Genomic DNA, 14,315 nt, shown 5'->3' with positions numbered 1-14,315 from the left:
ATTATAATTATAGTTTGATCGTGATATCTTAATATGTGATCATGATATCTTAATGTGTGATCGTGAAATCTTAATATGGGACATAAACATCAAAATGTGTGATCGTGCTTTGATAATGTGTGATTGTGATTTCATAATGTGTGAACTTGATATTTTAATGTGTGATCATGATTTCATTATGTGTGAACTTAATATCTGAAAGTGTGATCGTGATATTTTAATGTGTGATCGTGATTTCATTATGTGTGGACTTAATATCTTTATGTGTGATCGTGATATTTAATGTGTGATCGTGATTTCATAATGTGTGGACTTAATATCTTAAAGTGTGATCGTGATATTTTAATGTGTGATTGTGATTTCATTATGTGTGGACTTAATATCTTTATGTGTGATCGTGATATTTAATGTGTGATCGTGATTTCATAATGTGTGGACTTAATATCTTAAAGCGTGATCGTGATATTTTAATGTGTGATCGTGATTTCATTATGTGTGGACTTAATATCTTTATGTGTGATCGTGATATTTTAATGTGTGATCTTGTTATATCAATATGGGATCGTGATATTTTAATGTGTGATATTGATATCTTAATTTGTGATCGTGATGTCGTAACGTGTTATCTTGATATCGTAATAACTTATCGTGATATCTCAGCCCTACCGCAGCCTGTCATCTTCACGTCACAGAGGCTGGATGGGGGAGCGGGCTTCATCCGGTGGCGAGCAGCGGAGGAGGAGCAGGGCAGCTACCCCGGAATCACGGGCTTCACCGTCAACTACTCCCCCGTAGACGCGTCCGACAGGGTCATCGATGCCCCGAAACATTCAGTGTCCCATGATGCCTCCGACAGGAAAGACCTGATGCCATGGTTACAAGGGGGCTATCGGTACAAGGTCATGGTTCAGGCTGAAGGCCAGGCAGGGTCGGGGCCTCCCAGTGAGCCAGCCTTTATACCAGCAGTCGGTGAGAGCCTACGCCATTTCCCAGCAGCATTATTCGTAAGCATTACACAAACCGTGAGATGCACCAATAATCCGATGCTCATGCTGTCAATCACTGGATTGTCCGGTCCAGATTCGATTATTTACAGACCACCGTCAAGTAGCTGGAATATTGCTGAGTGCGTCGTCAAACAACAAACAAACAAACAAACATTAATTATCCAGTGCACACCCATTGGAGATATCGAAAATTTAGATCAGGTGATATCTATGGTGAAGTTACCTTTCCTGATCATTGATTGACACATTATGCGTTAGGGTACGTGTTCAAATTACAATGAGGAGAGATTCTCTTTCAGAAATTAAAAAAATCCGTTTTTACTGACAGTGTAGCGAGGTATCCTTCAAAATAGTATTCGGAAGGAGAACTTTAATGCGTGCAAAGACAAAGGTCCATTGCTGGAACGTCACAGCAAAACAACGTTATAGGTTGCATGTGGTTAGAGTTCATTCTCCATGAAGCGTCCTTACGCGTCAGCATCGTCTATGAAAGCATCTTCCCCATCAAGCCTAAATAGTGTCTGTTAAATCAATGATAAAGTGTGATGCTGGATAATTAATTATAACTCTCGTGTCAGTCATGTCAAAAGTATCAACTACCGAAGACAGTATAGGTAGTACTTGTGTCGGCCCGTGATGATATATTCAAAAATACATGGGGATGAGATTCCTGATATGGGCATCTTCCCGAGGCAAAGGCGTTAACTGACCATGAAAGTCCAGTTTTCACCCTTGCCGAACTAGGCTGGAAATTCCCGGCTCGATCGTAGCGCCACCAGTGGCTATTACGAGTTACGTCCCTTCCATGACCCTCGCTATTATCGCTTGCATTTGCTTCAAACAAAATTCCGGCGCCCAGTCAAGACGATCTGATCGATAATCAAGATCCATATTGTAATAAAACGGGTCTTACTCCGCGAAGTGCATCAAATCACTTGCGCGCCTGGATTAAACACATGAAAAGATATCTGTCGACGCTAAGTTTGGGGGAACACATGCTTTCAAAGCCTGCAGTGTACCGAAATCTGCACGTTAAAACCCATGTTGTTTTGGAACAATATGTCTAGTTCGTCACGCGATTTTGATAGGGCTTTGCGTAGATTAGTAAGTCAAGCCTAAAAGTAACTCAAGAATTCCAACTTAGTTCGGCAAGGGTGAAACTGGACTCTTATAGTCAGTTAACCTCCTTGCCTCGGGAAGATGGATATAGGCTGCATATGAAAGATGTATTGTCTGGTTCAAAATTATTGAGAATTTTAATGTCATATTCAAGAAAGCATACATAAAATATCAATATTGACAAGTGTTTAAAATTGAGGTATGGTCAAAGGGAAGCAACTCTTCTTCAATTTAAGAATGTGCAAATAAGAGTTATCTCCCTTGATTATGGAGCAGACGACTTTTCCTGAAATATGTCAGGAATGAGTGCAGAGGAGAAAAGATGTATCTATATTAAACGTTTAATTATATCAGAATGTGGAAAATGCCCCTTCCTTGCTTCAGGTCAGCCCGAGATTGTCATTTCTCCTCAGCCTCTCACCATCTCCAATGGAAGCAGTGCCATTTTCCACTGTAAAGCATCCGGGAAGCCAATTCCTCTCCTGTACTGGACAAAGGGAGGCAATCGTATAAACTATGACAACTTCCGCTTCAAAATGAAGGTGAAGGATGGCTACAGTATGCTGCGGGTCGACGGCGCTGTACCTGCAGACTCCGGCACATACACCTGCATCGCCGCCAACAACATCCTGAGACTCAGCGTGTCACAAGCAGCTACCCTAGAAGTACTACCAAGAGAAGGTCTCACAAACAGTTTTATATATATCTTTCAGGACGACTAAAACCCAATATGATTGGAACGCTTCTCCGCTCTGTACATATTGAGATTCCTGGGCAGAATAGGCTTCATGTACCCCATGCTGTATAAAAACCGGCTTATCGGAAATCAGGTCACAATGTGGGCGTCATCGTGCCCCATTGTTCATTCTATCAACCACTGGTCTCTCTGAGGGACTCGAATTGCGTCGTAAAACAACATTCCGTCAAACACTCTATAATATGATATAATATCTTGCGTGGGAATTAACCGCCTCCGTCATACCAAAAGACGTTAAAAGATGGTACTTGTTGTTACCCTGTCTCGCGCTCGGCAATACAGGGCTAAAACAAGTACTGGTCGGCTCAGAGTCAGTATATTGTGTCTGAGTTGGGTATTCATATCAAACTGCGGTGTGGAAGCTCAGTAAGCTAGCACCAAAAAATCGGCATCAGTCCGAACTAGTACAAGCAGCCACACAGACACACGTGCATGCAATTCGCTATATAAGTTCAATAATCTTGGACGAGACCTTAAACCCAATTTCACCTCACCTCACCTCCCCGTGGGAATTACGTATTAAACTAGGTCCCAAGCATCCTATGCTGGTAGTAAGAGATGCTCAAATGGATCGGGTGGTTGGTCTGGGTGACTTGGTTGCGTGTTTGTGTCCCGACGGCGTGGATCGGTGCTCACAATATTGATCACTGGATTGCCTGGATATTTATAGGCCGCCGTCACACAGTTGGAGTGTGGCGTTAAACAAGAACACACACAGCAACCAAGACATTCATCTATGACATCTATTATACACTTCAGAACATTCCAGACAGTCTGTGTCGATTAACAATAGGGCCAGTGCGCAGGCCTCATTTCGCAAATACTAAATTAGATACATGGAAGTAACAAACAATCCATCCAAGCTATTGTCCCAGTGCTGGAGAAGAAAAGAGAAAGATGGCTTCATATTTTGTTTTTTAAATGTAGATCTACCTGAAGGGTTCCCCGAGATCTCGGGCGGTCCACGCCAGATGAACGTGAGTGGCCAACAGTTTCTGCAGTGTGTTGTTGAGGGCTACCCGGATGTGAACATCACGTGGTACAAGGACTCCTATCCAGTTCTAGACTCCTCCAGGATACTCCAAGAACAAGGTTTGTACAGACACAGCCCCTTGCAGCTCAGATAGCGTGAATAGATCAAGTAACCACATAAAGCTATGTCATCTTTTATGGTTTGTGAGTGAGTTTGGTTTATCACAGCTTTGAACTGTATTTCAGTTATATCACGGCGGTCCCGGGAAGATCCGGGGTAGAATAGGTCTTCAGCAACCCATGCATGCCGTAAGAGGACACTATGCTTGTCGTAAGAGGCGACTAACGGATCGGGTGGTCGGGCTCGCTGACTTGGTTGATACATGTCATCGATCCCAAATGCGTGGATCGTGCTCATGATATCAATCACTGGATTGTCTGGTCCAGGCTCGATAATTTACAGACCGCCGTCATATAGCTGGAATATTGCTGAGTGCGGCGTGTTAACATTAAACGGGAAAGCATGAATTGATGCAGGTCGTAGATGTTTACCACGTTGGTGAAACACAATCAGGACGAACCGATACGCGAGCCATCGATCATAGGTTCCTGGCACGTTTAAGGGACGTAACTCTTGTGACGTAGCTGGTTTCATATACATTTAATCATAAGACGTAGACTACTGTTTCCCCTGTTTTAAAATCTATGGTGTATGTATGTTTTCAGGACGACTCTATTTCAACTCGTTGTCTCGAGTAGATGAAGGCGAGTACCAGTGTCGCGGCTCAAACGAACAGGGGGATGTTTTCTCCCCCAACCTAGAAGTCACAAAGAGGGGTAAGCTTATTTCCATAGCAACGATGACCTCATTTTGACAGTATCATTATCTCGGTATCATATCAAGAGGACAGAGAAGACCCATTTATCTGAATCGTATCGTTACTGTAAAATAATTCAGATAAACGACTAGTTAGACTAAAGAATGAATGTTGGGAGTAATGCCCCTAGGAACTATATATACCCTCCAGAACGTAACACTGTTGGGAGTAATGCCTCCAGAACGTAACACTGTTGGGAGTAATGCCTCCAGAACGTAACACTGTTGGGAGTAATGCCTCCAGAACGTAACACTGTTGGGAGTAATGCCTCCAGAACGTAACACTGTTCGGAGTAATGCCTCCAGAACGTAACACTGTTGGGAGTAATGCCTCCAGAACGTAACACTGTTGGGAGTAATGCCTCCAGAACGTAACACTGTTGGGAGTAATGCCCTATAAAGTATATATACCCTCCAGAACGTAACACTGTTGGGAGTAATGCCTCCAGAACGTAACACTGTTGGGAGTAATGCCCCTTTAAACTACACATACCCTCCAGAACGTAACACTGTTGGGAGTAATGCCCCTATGAACTGTATATACCCTCCAGAACGTAACACTGTTGCGAGTAATGCCCCTTTAAACTACACATACCCTCCAGAACGTAACACTGTTGGGAGTAATGCCCCTATGAACTATATATACCCTCCAGAACGTAACACTGTTGGGAGTAATGCCCCTGTGAACTATATATACCCTCCAGAACGTAACACTGTTGGGAGTAATGCCCCTATGAACTATATATACTCTCCAGAACGTAACACTGTTGGGAGTAATGCCCCTATGAACTATATATACCCTCCAGAACGTAACACTGTTGGGAGTAATGCCCCTATGAACTATATATACCCTCCAGAACGTAACACTGTTGGGAGTAATGCCCCTGTGAACTATATATACCCTCCAGAACGTAACACTGTTGGGGCTAATGCCCCTGTGAACTATATATATCCTCCAGAACGTAACACTGTTGGGAGTAATGCGCCTGTGAACTATATATACCCCCCAGAACGTAACACTGTTGGGGCTAATACCCCTTTGAACTATATATACCCTCCAGAACGTAACACTGTCGGGAGTAATGCCCTATGAACTATACATATATACCCTCCAGAACGAATTAGATCGTACTGTATATCGGCTTTGAGATAAGGCATGAGTCTGATCCAGTGTGTCACATCCAACTTATTTGTCCAATTTTCCAGCTCCAGCCTCTAACCGCCCGTCAGTGAAGTATGTTCGTCTTAACCCGGGATCAAACGTTAACCTAACGTGTGCTGGGGTGGGGAAGCCCCTCCCCCAGGTCACGTGGATGTACGACGGGGAGGAGATCGACAATGGAGGCAGTCCCGTGCTGCAGGTGATGGAGATCCGGGAATCTCGCAACTACACGTGCGTGGCCCGCACTGAATGGGGGGAAAGCCCTGCCACTTTTGTCCTCACTGTGGAAGGAAAGAGTAGGGGTAAGATAGACGTATGCTGATGAAAAATAATAATCTTCCCGAGTCGAGTGAGTTAACTGACTATAATAGTTCAGTTTACACCCTTGACGAACTAGGCTGGAATTATGGAGTTTTATATTGGCTGGGCTAACGTATCTCTGCATAGTCAAATCAAAATCCCATAACCCCACGATATCGACATCCGGTTCATAAACACCATGGTAACTGCCGTGCCGAATTCTTTCGATTCCAGGATTTGCACTGCATGTGTACTTTTAACTGGGCTTCGACACGTATTTTCCAAATCTTTTCTTGTTTTTAATCAATGTGCTCAAGTGATGTCATGCACTTCGCGAGATAAAATCCGTTTTATTACAAGATTTTTATTTTTGGTGACATCAACTTGACTGGGGGCCGCCAATTTATTTGAAATAAAAATTCAAGTGATATGAGAGGTGAAATCTGATTGTTCAGTAGGGGGGACATAGAAGGGACATAACTCATAATAGCCACTGGTGGCGCTAGGATTTGGACCAGAAATTCCAGCCTCGTTCGGCAAGGGTGGAAACTGGACTTTTAAAGTCAGTTAACTCCCTTGCCTTGGGAAGATGGCAAAATATATACTCAAAAGCAAACATTATTGTGGCATTACAAAAACAAGGAGAATCGGTTGAAATGATTTACTGCCATAAGAGGGGGCACGGGTGGCCCAGTCGTCCAAGGCCATCTGTCATTTATTTTCTCTTGGTGGTTGCATGCACTTCCGACGATTTCTTTCATTGGAGTGAGTGAGTATGGTTTTACGCCGCTTTTAGCAATATTCCAGCAATATTACGGCGGGGGACACCAGAAATGGGCTTCACACATTGTACCCATGTCGGGAATCGAACCCGGGTCTTCGGCGTGACGAGCAAACGCTTTAACCACTAGGCTACCTGACCGCCCCTCTTTCATTGGAAATGGTATGGTTTTGAAACAACCCCCCACCCCGAATATTGGTTATTTCCTAAAAATACATGGGATTAATAGGTTTGTAAGTTTAAGCAATCAAATAACTTTTGCTTTTGGGTATAGATTAGCCACATTCGCAGCTCAACTGTGGGAGCCACAGGTTGCAAAACTATCTTTGGCGCCACAATTCAGGTTGCAAGTTGAGACCTACAGGATAACATGCTTGGCCTTATACTCTGTATGGATAGGATAAGTTTTATTCCACACTGAAAGGCCTCAGGTCCAATTCTATTTGGGAGTGGTTGCAGATATGTTTAACAGGTCATATTCTAATTACCATAGCATGATAAATGAATATTTAGAGTTTTTAAGGGTATCTTAATCAGTTGCTGACATGATCGGAGAATTTTGAGTGGCCTGTATATAAAAAGGGAGTTTTAAATATTTACTTCTTAGATAGTCGTATTTTGGACAGACTAACAGAAAATGAAACTCATCTTCAATCATATATTAATCAAATTGCTCACATATTCTCAATTCTCTCGCTATGTTTCCGTGTCTGCCTTCTTCGATTCTGAGTCTATGAGAGATGCATCTAAATTTGGCTAAATCTTTTAAAATTGATATCAAACAAATAGTATTCTGGGAAATATTTGTCTTTAAAAGCATGTAATAATTGCATTTTTCTGAACTTAAAACATGCGATGATCATTTTTGTAAGTAGATTACTATCCTGAAGTTTTTAGTGTATAGACGCTAAAAAACGAAACTGGATTGTTAGGTGCACATTGATTATGCAAAACATACCAATAGCCGCATTCATTTAATAACGACTTAAAATCATCTACCCAATTGCAAATTCCGTGTTTTTCATACAATAACATCATATTATATTATATTTCTAGGTAATCCATCAATGGGCATAAAAATAAAAACTGAACAAAAGAACATTCTGGAATGGCTAATGGGTGGTTTAGATTGTATGAATACAGACATAATGCCCATAACTGTTATTCGGAACACGATCAAAAATCACATTCTAACTGTCACTTTCATGATCTGATAAGCGATTGGTCAGATAAAAGGTCGTTCTGACATGACCCGCAATGGGATGTCCTCTGATCTTTGTTTACCGGTAGCGAGAACTAGGATCTGATTTTAATGAGATTGACATAAACTCTGTGTGTTGTGTGCAGTTGCCCAGGGCAAGCCAGTGATTGTGACCGACACGAACCGTGTGGAGGTGAGATCGGGGCTGGGGCTGAATCTGACGTGCGGCACCGGTGGGGTGCCAGTGCTCTACTTCAAGTGGCTGGTGGGTGGAGAAGTCATCTTCCAGGACAACCGCGGGGAGAACATCAACAGCAGCGTCCTCTACCTCACCAACGTCAGGCACGACAAGAACTACACGTGTGTTGCTGTCGGCGCCAGGGAAAACGCCGAGGTAGTTTTCCAGGTGGTCGTAGTTGGAGGTACGTGACATTGGTGGCAGATTGATTATTACACGTGACATAAGAGGTCTCTTTCTGAGTACGTGACCGTCCTACAAGTTGTAGGTAGGGTTGATGGTGATACCGGTTATGAGAGTTACATACCCATCAAGATCAAGGGTAGAATAGGTCTTCAGCAACCCATGCTTGCCGTAAAAGGCGACTATGCTTGTCGTTACAGGCGAGTATCGGGATCGGGTGGTCAGGCTCGCTGACTTGGTTGATGCATGTCATCGTATCCCAATTGCGTGGATCGATGCCCATGATGCCAATCACTGGATTGTCTGGTCCAGACTCGATTATTTACACACCGCCGTCATACAGCTGGAATATTGCTGAGTGCGGCGTTAAAAAAACCCAACCCAACAAACTATAAGAGTTACATGGAGGTACGTAAAGTTTAAACTGACATTTTGCTTGGGGAAGTACTGACTATGTTTAAAATGCACTGACCGTTAAATGTAATTGGCATATTATAATTAGGTTTTTGCTATCACGAATACAGACTTTCAGAATAATGAAGAGTGCATTACGAAACAACATGCTAGATGATTGCATGACATTCGTGAAGCAGTTTACGGCAAACGTAGTGTTTTGTTGAAAACATGTCCCCAGATGAAGTCGTTATATGGTTTATTTATAGCTTTAGTTTTTGGGGAGGGTACCCTGCACTGGTTTCGCATATAAAAGACATATCTATGATGTAATTGTTTGTCGATAAAAGGTATGTGGGCAACCACAAGTTGCCTTTATGATGCTACTGGATACCCATTTGAAACTTTTGTTAAACTTAACTGTATCAAAATTACACCAGTGATTGTATTGGCTTTAATAAATAGAGGATATTTCATGTGTCGAGTGAAATATTATGTTTCTCTTATCGAGTGACGGGGGAAATATCTCTTTTCCCCGTCAATCGATTAGAGAAACATGATATTTAACGTGATACATAGAATATCGTATTTATTATACTTTTTGTGTAGTTATCTACACGCCTTTTATCCAGGACTTTTCCTTCTTCCGGAAAGTAGCTGAATTCTATTGTTGAAAACATCAGCAGTGCCATCAGCAGTGCCATCTTAACTGTTCGTAAATAGGATACGTCCGGATATGCTTTTGAGGTGAACACTGAGAGAAGTACTGTACCAGTAGTGATCCCCTCATAATATAATAGAGGTTCCGCAATAGGGCGCTATATGTAAGACTGGAGGACTCTTCTGCAGGAGAGGGGGCGCGGGTGGCTCAGTCGTCTAAGGCGCCGCGATTCGTTGTGCAGAGTTGCGTCCCTTGGCCACGCCAGAAACCTATGATTGTGGGTTCGAATCCCGGCTCGCCCCGATTATGTTTCTAGGTTTGTCAGAACCATACCCGTGCTCGTGGGTTTCACCGAAGTGGTGAACGTCTGAGACCTGCATCACTTCGGGCTTTCCTCCCACATTACGCTGACACGCCGCGATGTCACTGGAATACTGTTAAAAGCGGCCTTAAACTCAACTCACTCACTCACTTTTGCAGGAGAAACTAACCCCAACAAGCCCATCATTGTCACTAACCCCACGGACGTCTTCGCCTTCGCAAAGCAGCCCGCGACACTTGATTGTCACGCTGAAGGCGACCCTGCCCCTATCGTCACGTGGTACAAGGACGGGAAGAAAGTCCTGACGACTCGGGAAGACCCCCTCTCCCCAAAGGTAATTCTTCTGGGAGGGAAGCTCTTCTTTCTACGGGTCTTCCACAATGAGAAGGTGTCGGACGCTGGTGTCTACTACTGCAATGCTACAAACGTCTTCGGCAGCACCATCAGCAAATACGCCACTTTACAGATAGCCGGTATGTGCTTTGTAGATATTGAGATCCCTTTGTCATATCATACGTTTGTTTGTTTGTTGTTTAATGCCACAATCAACAATATTCCAGTTGTATGACGGCGGTCTGTAAATAATCGAGTCTGGACCAGACAATCCAGTGACTGACATCATGAGCATGACTTGTCCATTTTTTAAAAGATGTATTAAAGACTGAATTCTACGTTTTACTTACGCTTGATTAAGTAGAGGTCTGACTTCTGACCTTTTTGTTTGCCGTCTGTGCAGAGTTGCGCCCCTTGGCCACGCCAGAAACCTATGATTGTGGGTTCGAATCCCGGTTCGCCCCGATTATGTTTCTGGGTTTGTCAGCACCATACCCGTGCTCGTGGTTTTCACCGGAGTGGTAAACGTCTGAGACCTGCATCACTTTGGGCTTTCCTCCCACATTAAGCTGACACGCCGCGATATAACTGGAATACAGTTAAAAGTGGCGTTAAACCAAACTCACTCACTCACCTGTTACGATCGGCTGCTTGGGGTCAATTCCAACCCGGAAACACCACCAGGGAGTTGTATTGTGAACGTCTGACAATGCCTCTGTGTAAATGTGTGCTGTGAGTTGATTGTCAGAATGAAATATACTCACCGCCAAAAGAAACGCGAACCATCGAACGTACAGAGAAGTGTCTACGTTAAGAAGATATGTTTCCAATGTGTAGCAATTAATGACCAAACTAACAATCAGCCAAGTGTTACCACCGAGTGTCTTTATTCTTATCACGATATGCTGCACGTTATTTCCAAACTTTACACGCTAATTCTGCTCGAGACAAATGAAGCATCTCAAGTCATGGATCTATGACGTCACATGTGATGCGCTCATAAGCTTCGATTCACACAACTGTATGTTCGTTTGTGCATCGAACCAATCTGAGGTCTCTTGAATATGAATAATTCTCCATACATTAACTAACATATATGTGTGTGTGTGTGTACGTGTGTGTGTGTGTGCGTGCGTGCGTGCGTGCGTGCGTGCGTGCGTGTGTGTGTGTATGTGTGTGTGTGCGCCAAGAACGTCAGGATAGAAGAACAACAGAAGTGGCCCCGAGTGGTGTACGGGGATGCCTAAAGGTGATCGGGTGGTCAGATCCGTTGATTTACCTGCTCACCTGTCACCATGGGGTGGTGGGCTAGGCTAGTGGTTAAACACGGCAAACGTTTCTGATTGGCTAAAATAAAAAAATAGTGGATCTAAATATTAGCACACAGTGAAGGGAGGGAAATTCAAAACCGCCAATGGCAAGCCTGCTTGCAAGATGTTGCGGTTGACAAGGAAATCTGCAGCAAAATTAAATATTTCGAAGCAGATTATCATTGACGTCTTGAATTTCCCTCCCCTCACCATGTGCTAATATTATGATACACATTTTAACCAATCAGAAACGTTTGCCGTGTTCAAGCCCGTGTAACGCCGTAAGTTCCGTCCACCTTTTTCTTGTTTACCTCAGCGGCGCAGCACAGAGCTGATATTTGATGGTTGTTTTAAAATAAATACGAGGTAGGGTGACCACAGATTAACACGATTGTGTAGCCTATGGTTTGTTTAGCAAGTTCCAATAGGTTGAAATAAGTGACATTCATATTTCATGCGATATCGAGCTGTGATTCGAACTGAGTGCGAAATCTTGAAAAAGAACCAAGATGGCGTGTGTCACTCCTTGTGTATATGTATATAGAGGGTTGTGATTGTTTTCTCTATACGATTAATATATTATGTTATACACGCTATCATCGAGTTCCTGTGTCGCTGACAAGGTGGGTTTTGAATGACTTAAATGGAGCAAGTTAAGACTGTCAAACTCCCGACGCTAGTCCCTCTTGAATCTGTTGCTACAGCCGTCCCACGAATCACCACCCAACCCAAACCAGTGAAGATCAGGCGAGACGGTAGTGTGAACTTGACGTGCACGGCGGTTGGGCCTCCTCAGCCGCTGATAACATGGCGGCTCAACAACCAGGACTTGCAGGAAGCCGCCTCACGAGCCGGAAGTAACGTTCTGATTCTGCGCAACGTAAAGAGGTCAGCCAACTATACTTGCGTGGCCCACAATACAGTGGGCAGAACACAGGCAGTGTTTCCGGTGTGGGTCGGAGGCTACGAAGGTAAATAATCATGGTTTCTAAAAATTCAATATTATTAAAACGAACCTGATATCGTGTAAGAATGTATTAACAGACTCTTAAAACATTTTTTTCATATGCTCTAACGGTGTGCGGCTGCTTGATTAGTTGTCATAACAGAAGGACGGGCATCTCCCTGCTTTATCAATTGTTTGTAACGAAATTGGTTTCGAAAAGGTCTACAATCCTTATATTACCGTATTCGACGTAATAAGCGCCCAGGGCGCTCTCAAAATTAGAAATAGGGGGCTCTTATTAGAATATTTATTTGGTGAGAGAAAAGACAGAGTAGAAAGATTGTAAATTTTGTGGTTTATGCTGACAGCCTGAAATGATATAAAAGAAGAATGTGTGTGTATTATACACGATAGATATATTTTCGAGAATTTAATTGCCCATAATTAAGGATGCATACAACACACGAGTGTGTATTATACACGAATAAATAAGTCTTGTGTACATTAATCAATCGGAAGGGTGCTAATTGGGATTGTTCACTAGCCAATATATTAGCAAATATCGCCATGGGCGCTTATTAGAGCGGGGCGCTTATTATGACGGATACGGTAATTATGTTAGCGGGTAGGTACAAGGGGCCAAGTGGATTAGGCCTGCAATTCATTAAAAGTTGCGACACCTTTCTCCGTCAGGATCCGCTAAATGTTGATTTGAATCCTTAATATTGTACATTGTGATGCTATGGTCAGCAACAGACCCAAGATGGAAAACGTAAACGTACTTTGTCATTTCGGACTGTCGTCCTACATTGTCGTGCATACATAACTGAAATAGTGTTCAAACGATCCAACTCACACATTCATCACCTGAACCTCCATGTTCTATTTGAAGAGGGGGCGGTCAGGTAGCCTAGTGGTTAAAGCGTTCGCTCGTCACGCCGAAGACCCGGGTTCGATTCCCGACATGGGTACAATGTGTGAAGGCCATTTCTGGTGTCCCCCGCCGTGATATTGCTGGAATATTGCTAAAAGCGGCGTAAAACCATACTCACTCACTCACTCACTATTTGAAGAGAGCGGTAGAACGTACGCCCGGATAGCTGAAGGTCCCTGGTTCGATCCCCGTCACACCAAAATACGTTAAAAGATGGTACTTGTTGTTACCCTGCCTGGCGCTTAGCATTAAGGGGCTAAAACAAAGACTGGTCGGCTCGGAGTCTGTATTCTGTGTCTGAGTGATATTCATGTAAACTGCGGCATGGTATCTCAGTGGGCTAGCACTATAAAATCGGCGTGGATTGGTACAGAACGTACGCCCGGATAGCTGAAGGTCCCTGGTTCGATCCCCGTCACACCAAAGACGTTAAAAGATTGTACTTGTTGTTACCCTGCCTGGCGCTCAGCATTAAGGGGCTAAAACAAAGACTGGTCGGCTCGGAGTCTGTATTCTGTGTCTGAGTGATATTCATGTAAACTGCGGCATTGTATCTCAGTGGGCTAGCACTATAAAATCGGCGTGGATTGGTACAAGCAGCCACACACACGCGCACACGCACACACGCACACACGCACACACACACACACACACACACACACACGCACGCACGCACGCACGCACGCACACACACACAAGCACACACAAACACACACACACATGTGCATGGACGTCGGTATAAAAGTGGAATAATCTTGGAAGCGACATTAATCCCCATTTCACCTTACCTCTTTAAACAAACGAGTCCAGAATAAGCTC

General features: G+C 43.6%; 1 protein-coding gene across 1 annotated transcript in view; it reads left to right on the top strand.

The window, feature by feature from the left end:
- The window catches only part of LOC124142187 (hemicentin-2-like), a 56,435-nt gene that overhangs the window by 9,235 nt on the left and 32,885 nt on the right, over positions 1–14,315 (top strand). The window contains exons 8-15 of the mRNA XM_046510492.2: positions 661–969; positions 2,511–2,807; positions 3,811–3,975; positions 4,582–4,692; positions 5,939–6,196; positions 8,323–8,598; positions 10,132–10,446; positions 12,321–12,587. Of these exons, the coding sequence (XP_046366448.2) occupies positions 661–969; positions 2,511–2,807; positions 3,811–3,975; positions 4,582–4,692; positions 5,939–6,196; positions 8,323–8,598; positions 10,132–10,446; positions 12,321–12,587 (1,998 nt within the window). The remainder of the gene's footprint in view (positions 1–660; positions 970–2,510; positions 2,808–3,810; positions 3,976–4,581; positions 4,693–5,938; positions 6,197–8,322; positions 8,599–10,131; positions 10,447–12,320; positions 12,588–14,315) is intronic.

The sequence above is a fragment of the Haliotis rufescens genome, unplaced genomic scaffold (assembly GCF_023055435.1).
Source record: "Haliotis rufescens isolate VD_foot unplaced genomic scaffold, xgHalRufe1.0.p SCAF_2, whole genome shotgun sequence".
NCBI classification, from domain to species: Eukaryota; Metazoa; Mollusca; class Gastropoda; order Lepetellida; family Haliotidae; genus Haliotis; species Haliotis rufescens.
This window is presented reverse-complemented; position numbering and strand designations above follow the sequence as displayed.